This window comes from Actinia tenebrosa, unplaced genomic scaffold, assembly GCF_029948245.1.
Source record: "Actinia tenebrosa isolate PJP-AT-01 unplaced genomic scaffold, QUT_ActTen_1.0 PGA_scaffold14__42_contigs__length_11649687, whole genome shotgun sequence".
NCBI lineage: Eukaryota > Metazoa > Cnidaria > Anthozoa > Actiniaria > Actiniidae > Actinia > Actinia tenebrosa.
In genome coordinates this window covers 4,414,039-4,439,468 of record NW_028292574.1, presented here as the reverse complement: position 1 = coordinate 4,439,468, position 25,430 = coordinate 4,414,039, and the positions used below count along the sequence as shown (strand labels likewise).

Below are 25,430 nucleotides of genomic sequence, written 5' to 3'. Positions count from 1 at the left end.
AATCAATAGCCCAACGCCGTCAATATTTTGTGGTACTGCAACACGTTTTGTAGCATAACTCTCCCATTTTTCAATAGTTCAAAAGTAAAAGGAACTAAAAGCAAGGAAAACGATCCTGATTTGTTTGAAATTCTCACTACCTAGCAGTCGTTTCACTGGCGACGGTGTTTGAAAAGTTCAAGAAAATGGACGCCCGGCGTTTTTGAAAACTTAATTTGTTTTCATCAACATTCCACTGTCAACATAAAAAGTTTAGATCAAGTTTAAAAGAATTTTATTGCTTTAACTGTTTACGGGTATTTTTCTTCTTTATATACTTCTCTACATCCTAATGTATTGGAGATTTTCCCGCCATGTGACTTGCTGGAGTAAATTTTCGAGTTTACAAAATCGAAGTAAGCTTAAGCTTATTTTTTCTAAATAGGTTATTATGGTTGTATAATATTGTATACTGATTTTCTGGGGGGAAAATTATCATTCTATTTTGTATTACAAATCGTTAATAAAGCCTAAAGGATTACTGATTCTCTAATGCTTTTGTCAATCGAAGCGTAGCTTGAAAGAAAATCAATTTTGTACGACATTTTTTACTCACCTGTAGCAGAAAGTACAAGATATATAGCTGTAATTTCCCTTTTCCTCGTACCAACTCGTCAGGAAACAATTTGCGTTATAAAGGTTTTAAAAGAGGTGGAAATTATTGAGCTTTTCTGTCAGAGAACCGTTGCATTTTAAAAGACAGACGTCGATACCAAAAAAGTGCTATTTTCGCCGTCAATCAAAGGCTATGAGCCAATCAGGGATACTCCTAAACAAGGTCAGTGGGATACTCCTAAATCAGGTAAGAGATACTCCTAGTTCAGGTTAACGGATACTCCTAGTTGAGGTAATAGATACTAGACGCTCCCAATGTTACAATGATACTTGTTTCCTGACAGTTTAGCCCCCCTGTGTTTTACTTTTCATTGCATCTCTCTTTCCTATGTACATCATAATGCCTTATAAATTATATGCATAATAGTGATTTAGCATTTGCAGTTTCACTTTCCGTACTGCTGCTGTCCAAAAGAGCGCTCCATTGACTTAACAGCAACTAACACCTATTTAAAAAATATATAAAATCAACCCGTCCAATTCAGATAAACCCATCTCAAAACAACACCCTACCACACCAACGATATCGAGTTTTAAATCGGAACCATTATCAATAACGACAAACGGATTCCTAAATTAAAGCTTTGCATTCCTTCGAGTTACACGCGCGGAACTTCGCGACAAATTAAAATAGATATCTTTTAGTGAACGTCAATCAAGACTTTTTAATGTATAACTACCATAGGCACGTGTCCCTTTTGTTTTTTCCAACAACACTATGAGTATAAAAATCCCATTGATTGACGTTAACCGCAAATTGTACGATTTACTCTTTACTCGTTCATTACTTTACTTTACTCGTTCAGGCCTTATTACTTGTTCAATTCTGAATTACCGCTGTGATACTTGATTGCAGACTCATTCGTACATGATGTCGTACAGGTGTAGACTTGTTTTACAATAAAAAATGTGCAAAAGTCAACTGAAATAATATACCACAAATCAAAATCAGTTAGCCCAAGAAATAGTTAAATTTGAAAATGAGTCTGCGTTCATCAAAGCCAGCGGTATGCATTCGATGAGAAAGAGAAGTATTCTCACACAAAGCTGGCAAACGTCTTGTGATTACAAAAAAACAACCCTAAGATATAACAAGCTCCCATCCAAAGAAAACCAATGAAGGCCTTTCTACCCATCACCTTGAAATCCTTCGTTATTAAATATGCGCTTAGGTTAACAGTCACGTGGAATAAGTGATACGACATAAATAAATAAACAGCTGTTGCTATGGAGAAATTTACCAGTGGGTAACCAGGGATATAGACTATCAAATACTTAGCGTTGCCTTGCATGTAGATGTGAAGCTGAGAGATATACGTTTCTAAGGTTATCTTTCCAAGCCAAGTGAAAAGAAACATGAAGCGTTCCCTTAAAAATGGGAACAGATTACGAAGCAAAATATAGGTAAGTAAGGGTATGAAGGAAAAATATGGATGGAGATGGTTGTAGTCATACTTTTGAAGAACGAATATATGACTCACCCATAAAACGAACGCTATCACGGAGACACATGCAAGAGTTATCTTCGTAGCCAGTGTAAAAACCTTGGTTCGATCAATATTTTTTTCGCTCTCTAAATTAGTAAAAAAATTCTCGACATTTGGATGGAAGTAAGCACATATCATTCCTAGTAGCGTTGCATAATGATCTAGACCTGCCCTAAACATCCACTCGTGAAGAGAGTTCTTATAGTTTAGAATAAAACGAAAGGGTTTAAAAACGAGTTTCCCAACAGTAGGGAATTCAAAAATCGCAAAAACTATCCCAGCATACAATGCAAACTTAATGGCCATGACTTTCGGTTCAGTGTTCTTTTTGTACAACGGTCTCATTAAAGCATATACTGACAAGAACCAAAAGGTGTGCATTGCGCAGATGTAGTAGAGCATGTACTCATTGGCTGTAACCAGACACGTGACCAGAACCAGGAAGTTTAGTCGGAACAGCATTTTCAGTATACGGTAGACTGTAAAATCTTTGCGTATCCAGAAGAAGGAAAAATTACCTGAAATTAAACGAGAAAAGTGTTTTTATTTTGGATCGTTCCTCGCTAGTTCACAGGCTAGGAGGTCGAAGCTCAGTTATGAAGCATTAACTATATGAACTGGAAAATTTATAAACTCATATATTGACATTTCAGTAGAAGGTTTGATTATCGCGAAATTGGTCTGTAAAAATACCGAAACATACAGAATTACAGGCAGGAAAACTGCTCACAATTCGCAATTTTTACCTCTTTACTATTTGTATTTCAATTATTCTTGACATTTTACTTTTGAGATTTTTGTGATTTGATGAAAGTTGGAGAGGACGTCTATTGACTGGATCCTGAATACGATAAAAAAAATTGTCAAATTTTTAGCTTTTTAAAGGGTATGGATAATCTTAATGTATAGCAAAAACATATCCAACATCCAAAATTTGATTTATGCTTCTAGATTCGGATTTTTGAACGATTTTTTATTTTGGAAAATTTGGAACCGAGCATGGCTGGAATGGACTGGACTTCAGTGAAGTGGATCGTGCGGATCACGAATTTTTTTAACGGCGAAATTGCAGCTTTTATCCATTAATTCTCGTTTCAATATTCATAACTAGTAATTTCATGCTGAAATTTTGCAAAAAATTAAAATGAAAATTATTTTTCTTCATGATTGAAAAAACATATTACCGAACACCTTGCTGCATATACAGAATATACGTTAGCTCTGAGACTCCGAAATTAACACGACGTAAAAACTAAATATAGCAAATTAAATTAATATAAAAAAACATGAGCATTTTGAACATTTCTAATTGATTCGTAACCAAAAAATTGAATAGTGCACTGCGTATGCGCGCCCGTTGACAGGCGTTGACCAATCAGAAAGCGAGAAATTTTCGAGTAACGAATGAAGTAGCTAAGCAAACGAACAAAATATATACAGTCAATGTCATTAACGTTGTCCACCGAAAAAAGACATTTACACATTTACACATTTACACATTTACACATTTACACATTTACACATTTACACATTTACACATTTACACATTTACACATTTACACATTTACACATTTACACATTTACACATTTACACATTTACACATTTACACATTTACACATTTACACATTTACACACTTAGACATTTACACATTTAGACTAAAAGAAAGATGACGTGTTTTCTCGAAGGTTCTAAGGTCTTAAATCCTCACTAAATGGTCAGGGCATTCTGGATTTTCGATGACGAGTTGAATTTTACATTTAAAGTTCAGGTTGACGCACAGGAGGCAAAGAATACATAATAAAACACGTGATATTTCTTTTAGTCTAAATGTCTAAAGGTGTAAATGTCTAAATGTGTAAAATCTAAATGTCTTTTTTCGGTGGACAACGTTAATGACATTGACTGTATATTTAAAATTATTATTATTAACTTACCAAACCCTGTCATCCAGACATAAGCAGCAATAAACACACGAATAGCATTGTAAGTCTCTACAGCTTTGAAATAATGGTACCACACAAACAAAACTTGCATAATTCCTTTCCATTCCTCAGTCTGTTCCCGATTCAGGAGTTTTGCAGAGCAGTCACGAGTTGTAGTAAAAAAGGCGCTGACCAACACCAAAACGAGGCTCAAGAAAATAAAGACGTCACGTGAATAGACGCGAGGTGCCGCTGGAAAGTAATGTGCGTAGTCGCAGATGTAGAAATAAAGCATAATGGCGCCCAAAACCACGACATTTTTCAAAAATTCATCAAATGAAGTTTCATTCGTTAGGTTTTGAATGGGTTTTGGCGGCTTCTCTGGTTTTGTATCTTCGTCGTTATATTTTTCTTTCCCACTTGGTGAAAGTTCGCCATTTTCTAATAGTGCCGCTATCTTTGTAATTTCGGTACTGTCTAAAATTGCATAAAGAAAGTATCAATAACAATTTCGCAAAGCTGAGCTGTTTGATTATGACGTCATTTTGCTAATACCACTACCAGAATGCTTTACGAATCTTCGTTCTAACATCCCTGATATCCTGACTTGAACATTATTGAAGTTAGGATTCATTGATTTATCTATGATTGACATTATATAAAAGCTTTTCCATGAAGTTTCCCTTAGCCTCTTCCTTGTATAGAATATACATGTGTTGTTGAGAAGCTAGGGTCGTAGAATTTCAACTTCAAGTTTTTGTATTGTTGAAATTATAAATTCTTAACTTTAGCGTTAGTATTCCGCGTAAATATTTTGACGCTGAAGTCTAATGAAATATCATTCACAAAGTTCAATTCAATTTAACTTACCAAGGAATCTGCTGGAAAGTCGGAAATGCCTATTAAAGAGTCTTAACACATAAAGGACCAGGGACGCTATCCAGAAACACAAGAGACCCCTTTGGTGGATCGTTGAGGGTCCTTTGGATGGAAGTCTTGTTAGGCCTTTCGCATTAAGTGCTATGCCAAGTGTTTGGTTCATAGTAGGAAAGAATAGTCTGAAAACAGAAATATTGGATTCAAGAACAAAGCTAAAAAACAATCAGTGGTCATGAGTAAAAAGGTCGCTGGCTCACCTGCTTTTTATCAAAATGGGCATTGCTTTAAAAAGAACTGAGTAAATAAGCCTTTTCATAGTTTAAGAATCGATTCCACTGCGCATGCGATTTTATCCCAAATTTCTCACCTTCTTTTGTTTAATTAAGAACAAAAGAAGGTGAGAACTTCGGGATAAAGTCGCATGCGCAGTGGAATCGATTCTTAAACTATGAATATTTATTGAATTATTTTTTCTATTATTTATTTATGAATTCTATAACTATGACCATGCATGTTATCAGTTGGGCACTACTATTTTTCCATTTGAGTTAATAGTTAATGAAGCATCGTTATCATGCATGAATGAATTGAATTGAATTCAGAATACAATTTAGGTAGGAAGGCATTGTTTCATTTTAGTCGTCGAGGAAAATAGTACGTAAAAACGATACTTTTTTGAAACTGAGGAGCGCTTGTTTAATAGTTCCAATCTTTTGTTTCCATACATATCGTCTCTTGAAGTTATAAATTGATCATGAGTTGGTTTTTCCGGTAATAAAGTTAAATGCTGCAAGTTTTTAGCATAGTTGTAATGTTGCTCTGTCTAACGGTCTCGCTCCATCTCTTTTAAAGATTATATATTGGCTTTTTTTGAAAAAGCAATTATCATGGCACCAAGCAGTCGACAACTTTTTTCACAACCACAGTTATTCCGGCAGAGAGACATTATGAAATTTATCTTTGGATAGTTCAGTTTCAATTACTAAAAGCGGGGGAAGTATAGCCTGTGCTCAGCCGACCACTAACTGACTGCTAAGTCCTATACGAGAGAAAAGTCTGGCTGCACGCAGGATAGGGGGAGTACGAAGCTTTTAAAATTATATATAGTGATAAACTAAGCGGTATCATTTCATGTTGTTCCATATCAAACTAAGCTGAATACCAAAAAAAACAAAGCTATTGCTAACTTAACAAGCTAGGCTCCAGTTAATATAACGTCTTCTTGTTTTAACTAAAATCACGATCAAAAGTCGATCAAATGTATATCGTATGCGGAACCGTAAACTTATAGCTATTATTACACATTGGGTTGTGACCAGGAGTTTTAATACCTTAATACATTAGGATACGTTTACGACCGATGCGCGCAAACTTTTTTGGATCATGAGTTACTTTATAAACTCTCCAAATTTAAGAAAAATCGAATAAAATCCAAGGGCCTTTTAAGTTTTTGAAGTTGAGGTTTTAGCGGCAAAAAAGATTCGAGAAAAATGCATTTCTTTGTTTTGAGCCGGAAGCTGCAGGGAGCCACGATGGTGTTGGTCAAAACACCTGGAGCCTTCCATTTTGTCATCACTTGTCAAATTATCTGTTGTTCTGGACGATAGCAATGCGGGGTCTTTTTACAAGGACAAAAAAGGAGCATTTGGACTCGACGTTATTGCAAGCGACGGGACTTTTCCGGTCTTGATAAAGTCACGATTTTGATTTGTCTCAAAATTTTGGCTTTTCCAATCAAAAATTGCAAGAAGTTTCACAAACATATGAATTACAAAAATTTAAAGTTACGAAATTTCAAAAAAAAAAGTTTTCGAGCAAATCGTCATTTTTCGTATCCTAATACCTTAAATACGGTTTCTACAACAAATAAACATATAAGTTAAATATAGAGAATAACTAAAGTAAATCAAGAACTCAAGAACCGGCGAACAGAACGAGAAAAATTCTTACAAAACAAACTGGTGCAAACTTGGCTTCGACTGACTTAGTTCTAGTGAATTTATACTGGAAATTTCAATGATCAATGAAATGGAAAAACCTTATAAGTAAAGAAAACAATGAAAAACCATTATGAAACAAAGAGACTTAGAAAACTAACTTTCAACGAAAGGTAATGAGGCGAAATGAAACCTAAACTCATACATGAATACATGTTTTAATAGATATACTTTGCATCTTGCACCTAAAGTATAAGCTTATTTTTAAAACTTATATCGCGATCCTCCTAAAAATTTGATTTTGAGATTTTGAGCGACTAATACGGGTTTACATTGACGTTGGAAGAAAATATAAACATATACCGTATTGGCCTTCCTTGACAAGGTACGGCAATACGGGTTATATGGTTTTTTCCCAACTACCCACCAATATAACCCCATATTGGTCGCTCAAAATCGATATAACTTATAAGAATTATTTGAAGGCGTCAAATCATTTCCACTAACAATTTTAGACTATATAACGCCGACTTAAAGCTGCTTTCAATGCGAAGAACGAGACCATAACGTTTATGCTTGACTCACCTATTTAAATCCTTTCATTCAATAAAATATGGCTTGAATACTCCGCAGTGTTAGATCATTATAGCTTTTCTTTTTAGTTTCAAAAGAAATATAAAGAAAAGAAATCTTTCAAGGAATTTTGAATAAATCGAAGATGGAATCACGCGGATGAAATGATAGAATTTTGATTCCATGTACTAAAGCTGGTACCAGTCGTAGAGGTCACACAAAGTTGCCTAGATACGCCAAGATCAAGTGAAAAATTTATTCATACGTTATAGGGCTTCAAAGTCTCGCGGAATTGGTCAGTTTTAATGAATAGAATATTTCTAGAGCAATTACGATTACAGGAATTATTGGGGTATTGAAGATGCGGGGAAGGATTGATTTAAAAATGGCAACAATCTTTCTTTTTCTTTCTTCCTCTTTAGCTTTTTTTAGAATTTCTGGGGAAAAGTGAAAACAGGATTTATTGGGGGAGAGGAGCGTGTGGAAAGGGTTGAAAATGTAATGCCAAGTAACTGAAGTAATGTTTTGTATTTCTTTTCCATCTTATCGTGGAGACTCATCTATAGACTACCGAAAACCTATGGAGAAGGGAAAACTGTTCGTTGCTGTAAGATTTTTAGTATAAACTAAGCTCTACGTCCTCCTTTCAGTTGTATTTTTTGGAATGCCCCTTCCACGTATCGCTGGATTTATTATTATGCAAATAAGACGCGGAAAAGGTTCAATGACACACTTGTAAATTTTTTCAGTTTGTCTAGCGAAATCAGGCGTTTTATGATCGTAATCATTCATTCAGTATCATTTACCTAATGAAAGGCCTCTGATTCCGCCGAAACTTCGGAACATTAACAAAGGTACAAAAAGAGACCGAAGTAGATTTTAATGCATTTTTTATTTTATGGACGATTTTATATCCCTATCCTATTAAAGTCTATATATACTCATTTCAATAAAGTTAGTCACTAAAAACCTAGAAAGCTGAGATCACTGAGGATCATGGGAGACAATTCATTTCCAACAAGTACATCTTTCTTCATACAAACTGCAGCTCGATGATGCTCAGTAGAGGTGAGACTGTAACCGGTAGAAGATTCGCAAGTCCATCAACAGTTATCAAGCGGTTGAACGTGTAAAATGAATTTACCCATAATCCTTGTCGGCCTCAGCTTTATAGCTTTTCAGGTGACTAACTTTATTGAAATAAGTGTATAGTAAGGGTCGTGAATGTAACGTCATAGCCGCCATGTTGGATGACTTGAACAAAAGATTTGGTCTTGGTTTCTTTTGTTATGTCAACCAAAATGGCGGCCATGTCTTTTGTCCTTTTGCATGTGACGTCATAGCCGCCATGTTGGTTGGCTTGAACAAAAGATGTGGTCTTGGTTTCTTTTGTTATGTCATCCAACATGGCAGCCACGTCTTTTGTCCTTGTGCATGTGACGTCATAGCCGCCATTTTGGATGAGTTTAACAAAAGATGTGGTTTGATTTCTTTTGTCATGTCATCCAACATGGCAGCCATGTCTATTGTCCTTGTGCATGTGACGTCATAGCCGCCATGTTGGTTGACTTGAACAAAAGATTTGGTCTTGGTGTCTTATGTCTTGTCAACCAACATGGCTGCCACATTTTTTGTCATTTTATTTAAATCGGGACACACACCACCAATATAATTACCTTATAGCAAAATCATGCCAAATCACGGGGTCTCTTTGAATGACATTTTTTCAGGAGATCATACTTTGGACTTTCTCAAAGTTTTTTTGATTTGTATATGTAATAGGATCCCATGCTGTCCAATTAAGAAATAATTGGACGAGGAAAATTGCGAGGACTGACAAAATTGGATGAGGCTGTAGTCCGAGTCCAATTTGTCAGTCAGAGGAATTTTTCGCATTTTCCCATTACCTATTAATTATATAGCTGCCTAATTAATCCCATATCAACAAGACCTGTCCAATTAAGAAAATAATTGGACAGTTACCAATATGGGATTAATGAGAAGCTGTATAATTACTACTTTAATTAGCCATGGAAAAAAACATGATGTACCTTCCTGAAGGCATATAAAAACTAAACTTTAAAATGGCAAGCTAAGAAAAATTACAAAGCAAAATTTCATTTCTTGAGCGTGAATTATATAACGCTAATGCTTTTTGAAGTGTACGAAAAACATTCCCTGCGAGACTTAAGTTTCTACAGATTTCATATGTTTTCCTTCAATTATTTTCCTTCAAACCTTGCTACTGCGCACATTTATGATTCCTTGGGATGAAATATTTCTTTGATTGATCAAGCACTTCCTGTATGGAACTGCTTGCAAAATGTAATATTGAAAGTTAGTAAACTTATTGCAGGCCTAACGTCACATTACTTTGGTTTTAGCCAAGGTCTCTTGGATGTATTCATTTACAAGCGTTCCCAATTGCCCTATTTCACTATGACGTCACTGTTTGTTTATGTGTGGGATAGAATTACCAAATCCAATAGAAAATTCAACAAAATTTGCTCCTAGCAAAACAGTTTAATCTAAAATGGCCTGGTTTTCAGATATAATATGTGTCAATATGTACTAAAAAATATCCTGAGTGTTTGCTGGCTATTCTACTTTTCTTCGTGGATTGATACGGGTTTTAGAATAATTTTCAGTGAATTTGCGTTGATTTGACCCTCTCCAACGACCATGATCCTTTGCATTTAAATGATACATGTAGATTGTTTTGATGTGACGTCATAGTGAAATAGGGCAATAAAGTCAGGGTTTCTAGGATGTAGTTTAGGGGTTACAATGTTCCTCCACTTTTAAAGAGAATAGGTGTTGGGTCAATAGCACTAGATGCAGGTTTGAATGCAATCTTCTTTGCCGGTACATGCAATGATAAGTTACTGCAATTAAGATTATCAAGCATGGCTGCTGCTGCAGACCTTTTAGCCTCTTTCTTGCTTCTTCCTGAACCAGAAGCAGTTAGATTACCCACTTGGACCTTGGTGACAAATTGCCGCTTGTGTGGTGGTCCGATTGGTTGATCAAATTCATACTGGGGAAGTTGTAAGCCTTTTTTAGCAATAGCTTCTTGGAGTCGGCCTACTACATTGTAGTGAGATGGTGCTGCTGCTTTGGTACTTCGGTTCTGTTGGATAATAAAATATAATAATATTAATAGAAAATGTTTTCTCCTGTGCTTTAAAGGTTTTTCTCTGGTTTTTCCTCCCTCGAAAAAAATCAACTTTTAGAATCCATTTGGAATCCAGTGGAAGAAGAGCCATTCTGTGGAGCCAATGCTAATTCAAATTAATTTTTTAATTTTATTTCAAATATTAATGGGCATTGAAGCTGTGTGCAGTTATGAAGCATGCAAGTGTTCTGCAATACTCTGTGCGCATTATAACTGTACACAGCACAGCATGCAAGTTTTTAATTTCTTTTATAAAACAAACATTAGGAATGAAACATCTGAAATGAAACCGTGTGTGCCTGTGCAGTTTTGTATCCTAAAGCACTTGCCTCCAGCCAATCAGAAAGCCAGACCAGATTTATATTAGTTATTCTAAGGATAAAATAAGTAGAGGGCACCAATTATATCTATTTTGTGGTTCCATCAGTTTGGCCTTGTATGATGCAATGTTAGGAGAAGAAACTACTGTATGCATACCTGAGTACTCTTAAGGTTCTGACACACAGTGCGACATCACCCACAAAAAAATGCTGTTTTTTGGGGGGGAGGGGGGGGGGGGTAGGGGCACACTGTGTGAACTTACTAATAATTATTATTATTATTATTTATAATGTGCAAATTAAGATGTTGAACATGATCAAACGAGCAGTATGATAGAAGAATTGAAACTATGTATCTGATAGAATTTAAATAACCTTGGCTGTTTTATCTGCATCAGGTCTATAAGCTTTGACACTAGATAACACGGTCTTGGTCATGAAAATTTACTATGTCATGCTCAAGCTCATCCAATAATTGTATAATATTTACTTACAAACAAATAGTTCTTATATTCCTCTGATTCTTGCAGCTTTTTCAATGCGTCTGCAGCGGCTAGATGTTTAGCTTTCTTCTTATTGTACTCCTTTCCTTGTCCAATTATATTCCCAGCTGAACAGGAAATCACAAATTCTTTGTTATGTGGGGGTCCAATCTCCGAAATCACAGTGAATGTAACATCAATTCCCATACGCATGCAAATCTCCATCAGTTCACTAATTGGGCTCTTGGGTGATGGGTTTACTGGTGGCATTGGTCCAATCACGGATGGTTCAGCTGGTGTATCAGTACTTGTTGTACACTGCTGTGCCAAGGTTGTTGGAGGACCAGACATTTTGGAGCTTGAAACGAAAGCACTTGAAAGATACCTTAAAAAATTCAAAATTATGATTAAAACATTGACAATTGATCACCCGGGGTTGATCATGATGTTAAAAGGAAGGGCTATGCCGTACTTTACATCTCAAAATAATAAGAAAAAGCCGAGATATTTGGGTTTAATATTCAGCCAAGATTTACTTATATCATTTTAATTCGAGCACTTTTGCCTCGAAGAGAGGGCGTGCTTGTAATTTGGTAAATGTAAATAAATGTAATGGTAATAAGCAAATTAGGATGATAAATTAACTATGTTTTTGTGTAAAAAATGAAGCTTAATAAAAATTTTGCAATGTTTCCCAGCACGTGTGACATCACATGCCAAAAAGATGTACTCGAATGTAAAGTACAAAAAATACTATTACACTATTGCCACTGTTAAACCCTAATAATCACTTAAGTGTTTTTCATACCTTGCGGAGAACTTTTAAAACGAACTGAACGGAAAATCCATTATCTTTGAACTGTGTTTGAGTTTGAAGACCAGCCGGCCGCCATCTTGTTTTAGTCTTAACCACAGGGAGCCCAATGTAGACATCTGATGTTTTAAAAAAATCCACAGGGAGTCCAAAGAGAATTGTAGAGAGACAGGAGAAGCGAGTTAGAAGAGGACAGGACAGGGAAGGAAACTGAAAGTTTCAAGCTTCACTTTATTCCTCAATATTTACAATGAATATAAATAAATTATTTTGATTCTATAGTACTGATATGTAGTCATGCATCTGTCTTTTCTCGGCATAGAATAAAATCGATTCTTCCGTGGCACTTGGAAAAAATCGACTGTCAGCCGCACGCATTCGGGCCCGCCAGTTTCTGATTTTCTAAGATTTCTCAACGAAAACGACTGCTTATCTATTTAAAGCATTCTAGATTTGTAGAGAAATTTCAAGCACCTCTCCTCTGCTTGATATATTTTATTTGCGATGACGCCAAACTAGCATATTTTTTCGCCTTTTTTGATTGCTATTACTTTACGTAAATTTATTATAGGATACGCTTTCTAGTATTCTTAGGGTAAGGCACTAAATTGGTTTTTAATGTCTGGACCTGCCATCTTATCGATATATCTGTATGTGGAAAGTTTTTCATTATATCATAAGTTGGGGGATAAAATTTTTTTTTTAAATCATATTTTATAATCATCACTCCATGTAACGGGTGCGGGGGATGTTTCACGACCCCTGGATTTCCCAGGATAACTACAGTGACTTAAATCTCAGTTTCATACATACATTAAATTCCATTTATTTCAATTGCAACAATATTAACAAATCTCATGTATCCTAAGTTCATAGTTTATATAATCAGCTCATCAAGATGCTGGCGCATTATATTCTAAGACACTGGTCAATTAAAATGTATCTTTTTCAAGTAAAAAATTAGAATTAAATCCCCATATCTAAAGTCTCGGACACAGAGAAATTGGAATAATATTTCTACCGTACTCAGAGTCAGATGAAGGAGAGAAAGTCGAAATTAAATATTGCCAAATTTTTGACCAAAATTTTTGCACTATGTAATTAAAGATATTTTTAGAAAAAAATATAACTAAAGAATGATGATGAAATTATTTCATAATAGTTTCCAATGATTTACAGCGAGTACAGACTGGTAGCACAAGTCCAAGCCTTTTCCTTTTTACTTCATTATTGATCCCTGTCTTTTCTTTCTTACCACACCGTGAACAAACATCTCCGGCGCCAAAACGACTGCAGTAAAAAGCCCGTTCGACGCTATTTCCACAAGCCAAGGGTTTGGTGTAAACTTTACCTTCCAACTGATGTCCAACTTCCAGCAAAGGTGTTCCACACGAATAAACTCGAGTTTCTATAACTTCGTTTAACAAGGAATTACAGGTCGATGTTAATGGTTTTGTGGCATAGACGCACCGGGCTTTTTCACAACGAAAGCACTTCACAACTGCACGCACTCTTTGTCCAGTATATGCAGGAATCAAACCAGGTTTGTTGAGATGCGAACTTTCTGATATTAGAATGTTAATTAACCTTAACAAAAGAATTAATTAGAAAATTAACAAAAGAATTAATAAATATTATTTCAATAGGATATGATGGAGCTAACTGTTATCACTACTCACCACTAAGAATAAGATGATGCAGTGCAACAGCGATGAACTAAAAGCACGCTTGGCCAACTCTGGCAGCTTGCTATATAGTCCATGTATTGCCCGGAGAATAGCTCTAACCAGTTTGATTCAGCTAAGATCAGTGTGATGGGTAATAGTGGGAGAGAGAGAGAGAGAGAGAGAGAAGGAAAGGAAGCAAAATGCTTGGAGTCAGTGACAGAATAAATGCCCAAACTTAAAAGCGCCATACAAACTCCATCTCAGCCCACAGAGGTGACTTAGATTACAGTAAAACTACACCAACCAAGGCAACCCAAACAAATATTCTACAAATTAGCCAATCAAAAGTGGGAATCTGAACAATATAATAGCTACAAATTGGACAAATATCCATGGGTTTACACGGTTTAGAAGACTGCCGGCACCTATGTTGTCGAATATAAACGTGCTGTCGCATAGCAACGTGGTGATAAGATCTAACAGTGTCAACCTGATAATATCATTGTCTGGAAGAAACAAAGTGTAATCATAAAGACTGTGTTTTATATGGTTTCTAATTTCCTTTTCTGTTGTATTTGAAGTCATACTTTACTATTTTTCTATATTTTTGGTGACACAAATCACTAATTTGTGAAGAAAATATATTAAAAGCTCTCATTCATCATTTAGTTTTGCAGGCCGGAACAACGGAAGAATGTTTAAGTTCAAAATTTGCCAATTATCTGTTGTCTAAAAACTCAAACACCATTTGATAATTTGTAATAAAATTTGTTGAGGTGGCTTTGGTTGGAGTGGTCGCACTGTAAATATTCACCAACTGTTAGACAATCAGTAAGGCATACCTTCCTTGGACAGAAAAATTAGGATAGAGGTTGATCATGTTTATGGTTGAATTGTTATGTGGTGATCCCTATAGAGTGTTTTCACTCACGTGACAAGGCAGCAATGTTGGTGTACCAAACAATAGAAACTTTTTGCACAATTTTTGCTTAAAAATTAAATTCAATAGATAGAACATGTATTGTTTTGGCACAACGACATGGCCTCTATGATGTCATGTAAAAGCGCTCTATATGAACATATTTATTTCAATTTATAATCTCACACAAACAGTGTAGTGAATATTCTCAGTTAATAATGATAGATTATGTCTTATTTTCTCTGAGGTAAGAACTGAGTTTTACTCCAAAATCTACCCTAGCTTTTTGATTTCATAGTTTACACCTTTAAGAACATTATCAGTTAGATTTGAAATTATAGATTTATTGTACTGTCATATTAATTCTTATATTCATATAGTTTAGACATTCGATATAATCTTTATACTATTAAGTATAATATTTAAATATATTTTTGTTAATATGCATGTTTTAAGTAGCAAGAGTAAGCTGAGTAAGCTGAAAGTTTATGGATGTAGCTGATATACAAAAAAAATTAAAAACTTGCAACTAAATCCAACAAAAAAGTTTGAACAAAAACTGATTTTAATACAGGTTTATTTCTGTTACTGGAAAAGTCTGAGCACTAATATTGTTTTTTATTTTTATATATTTTATTTTTAGACTTACATTTATAAATTGAACTATATTTCTGAAGAATGTCTATCATTATATTATTACGAAGTGAAAGATAAATTTTAGATACTACTGGAATAACAATAATAGGGTGGATGGATCTGTCAAAGCATCAGTAGACTTCTCTTCAAGTGGAGAAAGGAAAAACTGGAGTTCCAAGTTCTTCTCCCTCTTGTTGGATAGACTTGTTAGATGTTATTTAGACTGAAGCACACTAAGACAGGATAAATGATATTCTTTCTATGATGTAGAAAGGGTAACGACACAATAGCTTCTTGGTGTTAGGCGTTTCTTCATGAAAACAAGCGCTGTTGTCATCAAATATGGAGCAAACACAAAGTCAACCAAATGAACGAATATCTTCACTGAAAGAGCTTCAAAAATGTCCCAGCCACTTAAATACAGCATTAAGCGTAAATACAGACGCAATATCACCAATTCTTAGTTCTTCAAACTCCAAAAACCACGAACAGATTTTCAATGGAAGTTTGTAAACACGAGAAGAAAGATGCTTGGTATTTTCGCCATTTTGTCTTTGGAGTCGATTCACAAGTGATAGCTCGGATAAAGCCTGATAAATCTCGATAAAATAAAGGCTCCAATGATGGTTTCAATAGTAATCGTAAAGAAAAAGGTGTTCGTCGGCAAAAATATTCATATTTTTGGCAAGAAGTTCACCTTCTGGGGTTAGCACTCGTTCACAAGCTTCGACGGCCTTTTTGTCAAATGATTAGCATATTTCGATTCGAATCAAGTCCCTCACGGTCCTATATGATGATAAAAATTAGGGAACCCGCAACTTCCTGGTTCAATATACGATATACCTACCGTATATACTGATCGCCACTCTTGTGTATTCATGTTTATTTCCTCCTCAAATTTCCTATTGATAGATACTTCGGCCATCGACATAGCGTAAGAGAAATGAAATTTATGAAATCGACTGAATTTTTCCCTAGTAAATCAAAAGTGTCCTTTTGTGTGTTGTGATCTTCGCAAACCTCCCCTACCTCGTACTCCTTCACACACTTCACAGGGACGCTGCTATTTGCAGAGAATTTTCTAAATCAGAGTATCTAAGGAAATCCTGTTAAAATGTTATAAAAGAAAATAGAATTTGACTGGATTAACAAAATTATTGATATTTCCAAAAGTCAGAAGGCGTCCCTCACAAGCGTGTGAACATAGTTAATGGAGCGGAATGGTTTGGAAACTCCATAGAACAAAGCTATTGTTTTGCGTTTGATGTTGAACCGTACCATCACGTGATACTGACGGTGCACAATGGACCAAAGCAAGTATGGCTGAAAATACTTATTTCCTTATTATTTTCATGTGTGAACATTTTGAAAGTGAAAACTTTCATTCGATGAACACAAGCTATGCGGATAAATATTTCCGCGCAGACACAGTTAAGTTTCTAGATGATAAATAAGAAAGCATGAAAAAAGGCAATTTCCTTTTCAATAAATAATTAGTATTAATCATATAGGATTAAGTAACAAATAATAAGTATTTTAAAACGTTTTTTAGGGTTAAAAACTCCTATATTCCCGAATACTATGAACAAATGGAGAAACATTTCCTTCACTGTGCACCGCCAACGTCATATAACAATGGATAAAGTCGAACAAAAACATTTCCCAACCATTCCGCTCCATTAACTATGGTGTGAAAGAGTGCGTGTTTTACGAACATCGCAACACTCAGGGTGAAAGAGGCCACAAGCGAGTACTGAGCATATCTTTTTCTAACATATCTTTTTAGCTTTCTAGTAGTAATAATGATGAAAAGAAATGCCACAATAAGTGGAATACTATGATAAATTCACAGTATCTCGCTGTTCACCCTGAACTGTTTCTTTCTCATTAAAGCCATGTTTTACTAGAATTTCTCAAAATAACTGCGATAAAGCAATTCTTGAAGTAATGTAATACTTTTTATCATGATTTTGAGTTCATAAACTGAAGTAAAATTTTATTTCGATCCCACATTCCACCTAAAAAAAAGTCCAATCCAAGTAGTAAATCCGGATTTGGAATTTCCACAATTTTGGAATTTCACATTAAAACTACCAAATTTTAAAAGAGCAAGTGAAACGGATTTCAACCGTGTCATTTGTTCCACTTTTGCCATAAAAACGTAAGAGTTTTACGAGCATCAAAGTATCAACCCGCTCGTCACTGTTACACCAATACTGACACCTACCTCCCAACCCCGAGGGATTGGGTACTACGATTGGACAATTCGCGGCAAAAACCTGGCGCTCACTATACAGATTGGAAAAACATGTATTACTTTTTAATAAACGGGTACGAATAATTCTGTATATGAAATGGGTTCGATAAACATACATATGAATTAGAATTGCTAAATGAACGGCTACTAGATAGGGGATTTCAAAACACTAAATACATCCTGTAGTTTTTGTGTGTGTGTGTGTCTTTTTTTTTTAATATTGCCTAACACATGCAATCTTAACAGTAATAATTATCATTAATTATAAATGATGGCAGGTGGTAAAATCCATCCCATTAAGGATTTAAGAATATACCTTAACTCTTACATATACCAATTGTTAAAGGGGGACTAGTACGAAAATTGGTCAATTTTAAAAGCCAATTTCTTCAACCCAGGTGGTGATATATAACCTGATTTTTCTTATTTCACGGAAATTTCGTCGATTTAGAAAGAAAACGGTTAAATTTTCGACTTAAAACTCATGAAAAATCGCTGGTCGCCATTGCTTCGTTGTCGCCTGCCGAGCCCGCAAGTTTGCGTCAGCGGTTTCTTCTTGTGACGTCACTTACTCAACAAGCGTCTCGTAAACTAGTAAAATTTAGTAGATAACATGGCGGATGAGACCTATTCTTCGAGTTCTTCCAACGTTTCTGAGAGTTCTGGCTCAGACCTAGAAGAATTATTTACTTCCACTGGTGCTGAAGACTTTGAGCCGGTGGCTACTCAAGAAGAAAGCCTGCAATATCAACGTGAAGTAGCCGAAGAAGAAGAGCAACTTACTATGTTGAACAAACGCTTTGAAGAAGAGGTGGAAGTTCGCTCATGGTATGTCAGAAAGTTTCCATATTGTAGATAGCAATTTATAGTATTCTACATTCTCAAAACTTACTAACTTAGTTTCTATTGCCATTGTAGGTGCAAGTGTACTCGTTGTTCCTTGGACCTCGTCACAAAGCCAGAGGAGTGTTTTTGCTGCGCCGATATTGACCAATGCCAGGAAAAACTGAATCAGTTGGTCGAAGAAGGTCCTGGAGAGCCTCCTTCGTGTATCACCGCTCACCCTGGTTTTAGTCCTGGCTGCCTCGATGAGTGGGTACTGGAAATCGCTGCTGTAGGGTTGAGAACGCGCAAGAATCAGCGTTATACTTCCTTTTATGAACAAGGACGTGCTACTAAGTCTCAGTAAGTGCTAATCAAGTCAATTTTGTGTTTATTTATTTATGATTTCGTACACGTCTCCGGTAATCGATTGATTTACTCTTTAATGCTTAAAAAAATATAATATTCACATAGGTTTCTGAGATCCGTATCATATCGGCAGTTCACCCGACTGGTTTGGGAATATCTTGGAAATTCAAAGCGGCTTCCCCTACCATGCTGTGCGTACAGCGCTATTAGAGCTCGATTTCCCTCTGAAGATGGAGAATATAAAGGCTTCCAAGAAGAAGATGAAGAGGAACAGAACGATTCAGAGGTATAGTATGATAACTATTGCTTACAACATAGTAAAAACTAAGAATAAACTTCAGAGAGTAAACTACTAGTCAGTTTGGCACTGTCCTCTCTTATGTCCCTTTCTGGGGGCTCCACATGTTCGGCACGTAGGCGCTTTTCTTTTATTTGATCCCCTGGCTGATCCTTGCTGTAATTCTTGTTCTAAAGAAAAACAAAATTGTTGTGATTCTATCAATTTTGTTCCCTCAATAAGAAACTAGTGCCTAGAGTAGCTATAAATACCTGTACATGTAGGTGGTACTATTGTAATTTCCATTGACTTTCTCTTCTTATGCTTGGTGATAGCATCCGAATGTGACTCTTTATCCAAGGCAGAGCACACTGGTTCAGGTATACTTTCTTTAAGCTCTATGTCAACCTGCTTCAGGTCATTTCGTGGTGTTTCCACTAGCATTTTATAAATGTCACAGACATAATCTGTAAAATCAAGTGATATTTGCTTTATTTGGCTGAATATCAATTATGTATGGGGGATCTGAATTATGTTTTGTTTGTACACTGGATAGACTTCACATTCTTCTCTGTCTGATAGTGATATAGTGAAGCATGAGATTTTACACTATATTGGGAAACAATTCACCTCCCACCGCTGGCATACATAATGAATACAGCCTTAGCAGTGAAAAAGGTGCAGCATATATAGGCAATTATTTCCATAAGAAATAGTTCAAATATGTCTGAGTGAATTGAACATACCATAATTCTGTGGTGTTTTCGCTTCCTTTACTGTGGCTTCCCCATACTTATGCTTTGCATAATGCACTCGTAGGCGAGGTTCCCCATGGTCATCAATTTTTGACTCTCGATTCAAATTATAATTGAAATGAAGTGCTGCTAAAATGGTTCTGTTATGCAAACAGAGCTTGAGTTAGTACAATAATGATGGTATGATAATGATATGAGTTATTACTTTCTTATTATTGTCACTAACTAAATTAATGTTTTCTTTTCTTTTTCTAAGGACATGACAGATGAAGACTAGGATGAGCTCTACTTGTTAATTAAAGTATTTACTATGTGATGTTTTATAGCTTGTGTATCATTTCTCAGTATGTTTCATGTATGTACTATATTATTTTACTTGTTGGATGTTTTTTTGTTAAAACACCATTACAAGCTAACTATTGTGTATTACACATATTTGTTGTTCCTACCTGCTAAGCATTCCAAGATAAGAGAAGGCTAGCATTTTTGGTGCAAAATGGTTTATTACAGAATGATAGCCTTCTAGGCAACTTGTCTGTCCATTTGATGACGTTTTCTTGATCGCTTTAATTAGAGCAGTCTTACTTAATGCCTCTACTAGTTTTTCATATGCCTCTGAACCTGAAATAGGTATAAACTTAAAATTATTTCTTGAAATAACTTTTAAAGAATAACAATGAATAGCAATATTTTCATTACCTCTGGTCATCCAAACTTTTTCTTGAATGACTGGACCATGATGGCAGGCATTAAATAATTTATTTGGAAGTTCCTTGTGTTTATTAACCACATGGCAGAAAAAAGCTTGAAACTTTGCAAGTTTCACTTCACCTAGTAGTTCCTTCGTAGAAATAACTGACCAGTAGAAATGCCTTACGCATGCTTTTGACCATCGTCCAATTATCTCACATGTTTTTTCCTTGCTTAACTTGTTGAGTATCTTCTGAATTTCTATAAAATAAAGAAAATATTAACTGAAAACATGGCATTGCATGTGGATAACTTTTAACATTCCAGTTTATATTTATTTTGGCTTTCCCAGATTACAGTGCCTTAATATGGGCTTATCCAACCATTCTGTGTGTGAAAAAACCTACTTAATAAATTTATTTACTTACTTTTTGCTACATGCCATAAATCAAAGAAATGGTTTATCACAGGTTTCCCAACCTCTCTACACTTTTTTGGGCATTCCTCTCTCATCCACTTTGCAATCGATTTATGGCGATCAGAAATGAATGACTTGATTATCAAACCAGTTGTTAACAAGTAAGCAAAGGCTCTTTGGTGACCAAGAAATTCCATTGCAGTACTGCTACCGGCTTCATTGGACTGAAAATATATAATTAATTTAAAAACAAATTAATTTAAGAGAAAACTTTAATGTGCATTTAAAATTCTAAATAGTACCTGGACAAGGATTACATCAATAATAAGACCAATAGTACAGCAGAAGATTGAATAAGTACAGAACTTGGCAGAGTGACCCATGCTGTCATGTCTTCCATCCCCAGCCAATTCAACTTCTTTTCCTGCAAGCTTATCTATAATGTTTTGTTTGTAAGACCGCCAGAATGTAACAATCGTAGGTATTAGTAAACGACGCTGATGGTAGTAGTAAGTGGCCTCATGGAATGCCAACACATTCATATGTTTAAACACCAGAAGTATTTTCCTTATAGAGGCACCAGCACACAATACTGCAAGGCTGAGTAATAGGTTGCCAGCTGGAAACTTCCCAAGTAGTTTTGGTTGGCTTCCCCATGAAAATACTTGGTTGCAATTTTCACATTTGGCTGTCACAGCAATATATGTCCCAGACTGGTTGATCTCAACCTTTTGCTTGGAGCTTAAGCAAGACCGACAAACCTGGAACAGGATTAGAAGTCTTGACAAGAACACTATTGCTTTTGGCTCTTCACGGGGATTCTTGCCATCAATATCCAACCTGGTTAAAATAAGTATTTTCAGATGTCAATGGTACAATGTACTATAATATTTTGTTAGCTCATTTGACATTGTGAATAAAAACAAGCATACCTAAAGTTAACATTTTGTTCTTTAGTTTCATCATCATCTGCCAATTCTAAATACTTTTTTTCATTTTCTTCGGGATTGACCATTTCCTCATCTTCCAATTGGGGCTGCTCTTCTCCCTCGACTCCCATGCCATTTATTTGGTCTTCATGCTCTGGATCGAGTTCCCAGTCTACATCGGCCCTTTCTTCATTGTCGTTGGCAGTATTATCGAAGTCATAGTAATATGTCTGAGTACCTAGAATCAATATACTTTTATTACTGAAACAGTGAATGATATTATTTAATTTTTAATTTGATAACAGCATCCTTACTTGTAGTGATCATTTGCCCTTTTTTTACTTTCTCTCCTAAAGCACCAAGTAGCTCTTCTTCTTTTTTTTCCATCCTGCGGATTTTTGTTTGCAAGCTTTTCACCTTTCTCTTGGAGAGTTTTAGCTTTTCTTCGATTTCTCCATACTTTGCAGCTTGATCCTGATAAATTTACAATTTGAAAATTTTGAATAAAAAACTGTGACTTGCTTGAATGCAAATGAAAAAAGTGTTTCTTTGAACTAAATGTTTGTTGTATAAGGTTACACTGTCACTAGTTCTGCAGGCCCCTGACTAATAATTGGCCCTAGAATACCCTTTGAAAAACACATTAACGCCAATTATACTTACTTTTTCCAGGGTTTGTTCTTGGAAATCTTCGTTGCAGGTGGAAGTACCTGGGATTTCCACTTTCACAGATGATTCCACAGTATCCATTACTAAGATATTAACACTGTCACCAGACTCGTCGATAACCTCGTCATTTTCCGAAACATTTATCTGAATCATCGTATTTTCAGTCGTATCTCCAGTCGCATTATCGATCGTATTTGAATCATCGTTCGTCGACTTGTTGATTGCCATGTCTCGTATTATCTGTGGAAAAGATACATGGCCTTTTTAGATGATGATTATTCGACATCGGCCGGCTATATATTTTACGGTAGTAGGATGGGTTTTTTCGCTTTACATAATTGTTTATCCATATCCGTTCATATAGTGTTTTTGAGATGACTTACTATTTCAATGTAATTCAAGCAAATCAGAACATATCTTATTTGATAGATTTTCGCACATTACTGTCAGCTGATATTCATAACAGAGTTGAAATAAATGACTTTTGTTGCGGTAAACACAACATAAACGCCAAATTGTTCTAAAGCATTTTTTCTAATTTACGGATTTCAGGAAATTAAAGTTAAAGAGCGCAAATCTTGGTTTGTAATCTATTGATTGAAATATTACGACTCATTGATCAATAAACAATGCATGATGTTGGCGCAATCTGGTCGCTTTAATATGTCGGCGCGCCGCGAAATTTTCACGCAGATGAATATAAAGGTTATTAAAAAGCAAGCAAGAGTACTGCTGATCCTAGAAAGTTATGATAGTAATTGCAATTTTGAATTCTCACCACTACCTACCTAAAATCTTAAGAGTATTATAATTTTTTTGGCTAAAGCGTAGAGAAGTTTGTGCTACTCACCTGTCGGCGGCTTCTGTCACTGATAAGTTCGTCCTGACTGTTGATTTCGGGCTTCCAAAGAGTTGGTACAGATCCCGGCTTTAGTATTCTCTTTGAGTCTTCAACATGCACTGCTCTTTCAAAGCAGCTATCCTCAAAATGCTCAGAGCACACAGTGAAACGATTTTCAGGCTCGAAGTTAATGCGGTGCGTCGTGACAAAACGCTTCCACTTCGCGCGTTCCAGCTTGTTAATCGGCGAAGAATGCACTGAAATGCCATTTTTTGGATCAGATTTATTACTGCATCCCTGAACCACACAACGATTAGATGGCATTCTTAATAGTTTTTAATTTTTGAGGAAATAATTACAGATAAAGCTCCGAATTACCGGCGCGCTACCCGTACTTCACATGTATTTCCTTAGCAAATTTCTCACGTTGGTTTGTTTGGGTTGAGTAAGTGACGTCATATCCGCTCGACCCAGACTCCCCCGAGAGAACAGAGAAGCGACAACTGATTAATGGCGGCCACGAAGAAAAACGAAAATTTAACGGACTTCTTGCGGGAATATGTAAAAAAAATGCTCAGGAAATATTTATGTAAGTAATATTAATCATAAGAGCGACTTTTTGAAGAGTTTTGAAAATTTGACCAATTTTCGTGCTAGTCCCCCTTTAATTAATGCAATTCTCTAATAAAACTAGGAAAAGACGTAAAAGGTAATGACACACGGCTGTGCAACATTGCATACAACATTGCACGAAACCGGACTGTTGCAGCGTGTGTCTACCCCAAACTTGTTGCATGCAACAAATCTGCAGTTGAATCGCGATCTACACTTGCATAGTATTAGTGTGGTATACTTGCAGTCCAGGTGTATAATATGACATAGTATTAGTGTGGTATACTTGCAGTCCAGGTGTATAATATGACATGGTATCAGTGTGGTATACTTGCAGTCCAGTTGTATAACATGACATTGTATTAGTGTGGTATACTTGCAGTCCAGGTCTATAATATGACATGGTATTAGTGTGGTATACTTGCAGTCCAGGTGTATAATATGACATGGTATTAGTAGTTCAACACTCTGTAGTATTTGTGAACATTTATTCGCAGTCAATAGAAAAACGCTCAAAAGCGTGCTTACACGCTGCCATGGTTGTAAGACTATACATCACCAATCACCCAGAAGTAACAATCAAGAAACTTTTAATTTAAGTAGCGATGAAGAATGAACATTGTATTTTTATGTTAGTTTATAAATAAAGATTTTACACCTCAACGTTTTCCTTCTTATTTGAATAATTAGGTAGAACTTCGTAGGTCTTATTGTTTAATTGTGGTTTATGAGTCTTCGACACAATAGTCACTAAATTATAATTCATAAAACGACATGCAGGCTTGGTGTTTGTTTTTAAAAGAATTATGGAAGGATGTTATCAAGGATTTGCTCAACACATAAGATTGTTTCAAAAAACATTTATTTTCATTACACATGAGTAATTACATCTAAAACTAAAATAGACTGAAAGTAGTTCCACGCATGCTATCGGATTTAAAAAGCTTGTTTGATTTCTGTATTTTCTTTGGGATGTTCATTTTCTTTGCCTCCTTGCTGTCTTTTAGCGAAACCTTTTGACTTAGGGTTCGTAGCTCGTGGATCAATTACTTGTTGGTTCTGAATTCTTGTTTGATCTCCGGGTTGGGTGGATATAGGACTGGTTTCTGCCATAACGTTGACCATCTCACTCAAGTCCGTGATGACTCTTTTCAAATCTTCAAACTCTTGAATGGAAAGAGATACTCCATACTTTGTTGGAACCTTTTCCGCGTCATGAAAATCAGTGTATTTTCGGATGTGGATCAGGATCTGTCCTTTGAATTCATTGACGGTAGCATGATGCCCTCGAGATCCTAACTTGAATAACGTAGCCATTGCGTTT

At 35.7% G+C, this 25,430-nt stretch overlaps 4 protein-coding genes and 1 long non-coding RNA gene across 7 annotated transcripts; 1 reads left to right on the top strand and 4 right to left on the bottom strand.

Annotated features, from left to right (window-relative positions):
• Positions 1–257: 257 nt before the first annotated feature.
• LOC116305786 (uncharacterized) lies at positions 258–7,647 on the bottom strand. The gene is made up of 4 exons (XM_031715758.2): positions 7,467–7,647; positions 4,936–5,123; positions 4,078–4,542; positions 258–2,659 (listed from the first exon to the last, which is right to left on the bottom strand). The coding sequence occupies exons 2-4, from the start codon at positions 5,105–5,107 to the stop codon at positions 1,692–1,694; spliced, it is 1,605 nt and encodes a 534-aa protein (XP_031571618.2). The 5' UTR covers positions 5,108–5,123; positions 7,467–7,647; the 3' UTR covers positions 258–1,691.
• Positions 7,648–8,317: 670 nt separating this feature from the next.
• On the bottom strand, positions 8,318–12,334 carry LOC116305790 (double-stranded RNA-binding protein Staufen homolog 1). Its single transcript, XM_031715762.2, has 3 exons — positions 12,240–12,334; positions 11,444–11,816; positions 8,318–10,584 (listed from the first exon to the last, which is right to left on the bottom strand). The coding sequence occupies exons 2-3, from the start codon at positions 11,780–11,782 to the stop codon at positions 10,237–10,239; spliced, it is 687 nt and encodes a 228-aa protein (XP_031571622.2). The 5' UTR covers positions 11,783–11,816; positions 12,240–12,334; the 3' UTR covers positions 8,318–10,236.
• A 712-nt stretch (positions 12,335–13,046) lies between these two features.
• Positions 13,047–16,532, bottom strand: LOC148911254 (uncharacterized). The gene is made up of 2 exons (XR_016119788.1): positions 13,925–16,532; positions 13,047–13,832 (listed from the first exon to the last, which is right to left on the bottom strand). It is a non-coding gene; the product is annotated as an uncharacterized LOC148911254 (long non-coding RNA).
• A 1,577-nt stretch (positions 16,533–18,109) lies between these two features.
• Positions 18,110–20,928, top strand: LOC116301222 (uncharacterized). 2 transcript variants are annotated; one of them, XM_031710244.2, is made up of 5 exons: positions 18,110–18,552; positions 18,643–18,909; positions 19,021–19,201; positions 19,528–19,572; positions 20,204–20,928. In XM_031710244.2, exons 1-5 carry the CDS (start codon positions 18,338–18,340, stop codon positions 20,222–20,224), a joined length of 729 nt encoding a protein of 242 aa, XP_031566104.2. In that variant the 5' UTR covers positions 18,110–18,337; the 3' UTR covers positions 20,225–20,928. The 2 variants fall into 2 exon arrangements, with proteins under 2 accessions (XP_031566104.2, XP_088885754.1); XM_089029628.1 differs by lacking the exon at positions 19,528–19,572 and having other exon boundaries at positions 18,113–18,552.
• LOC116289839 (uncharacterized) lies at positions 18,965–23,159 on the bottom strand. Of its 2 annotated transcripts, XM_089029627.1 has the most exons (10): positions 22,648–23,159; positions 22,299–22,458; positions 21,988–22,222; positions 21,358–21,895; positions 21,066–21,279; positions 20,647–20,898; positions 20,397–20,568; positions 19,939–20,087; positions 19,465–19,659; positions 18,965–19,383 (listed from the first exon to the last, which is right to left on the bottom strand). In XM_089029627.1, the coding sequence occupies exons 1-10, from the start codon at positions 22,879–22,881 to the stop codon at positions 19,268–19,270; spliced, it is 2,265 nt and encodes a 754-aa protein (XP_088885753.1). In that variant the 5' UTR covers positions 22,882–23,159; the 3' UTR covers positions 18,965–19,267. The 2 variants fall into 2 exon arrangements, with proteins under 2 accessions (XP_088885753.1, XP_088885752.1); XM_089029626.1 differs by having other exon boundaries at positions 20,397–20,898.
• Between the last annotated feature and the right edge of the window lie 2,271 nt (positions 23,160–25,430).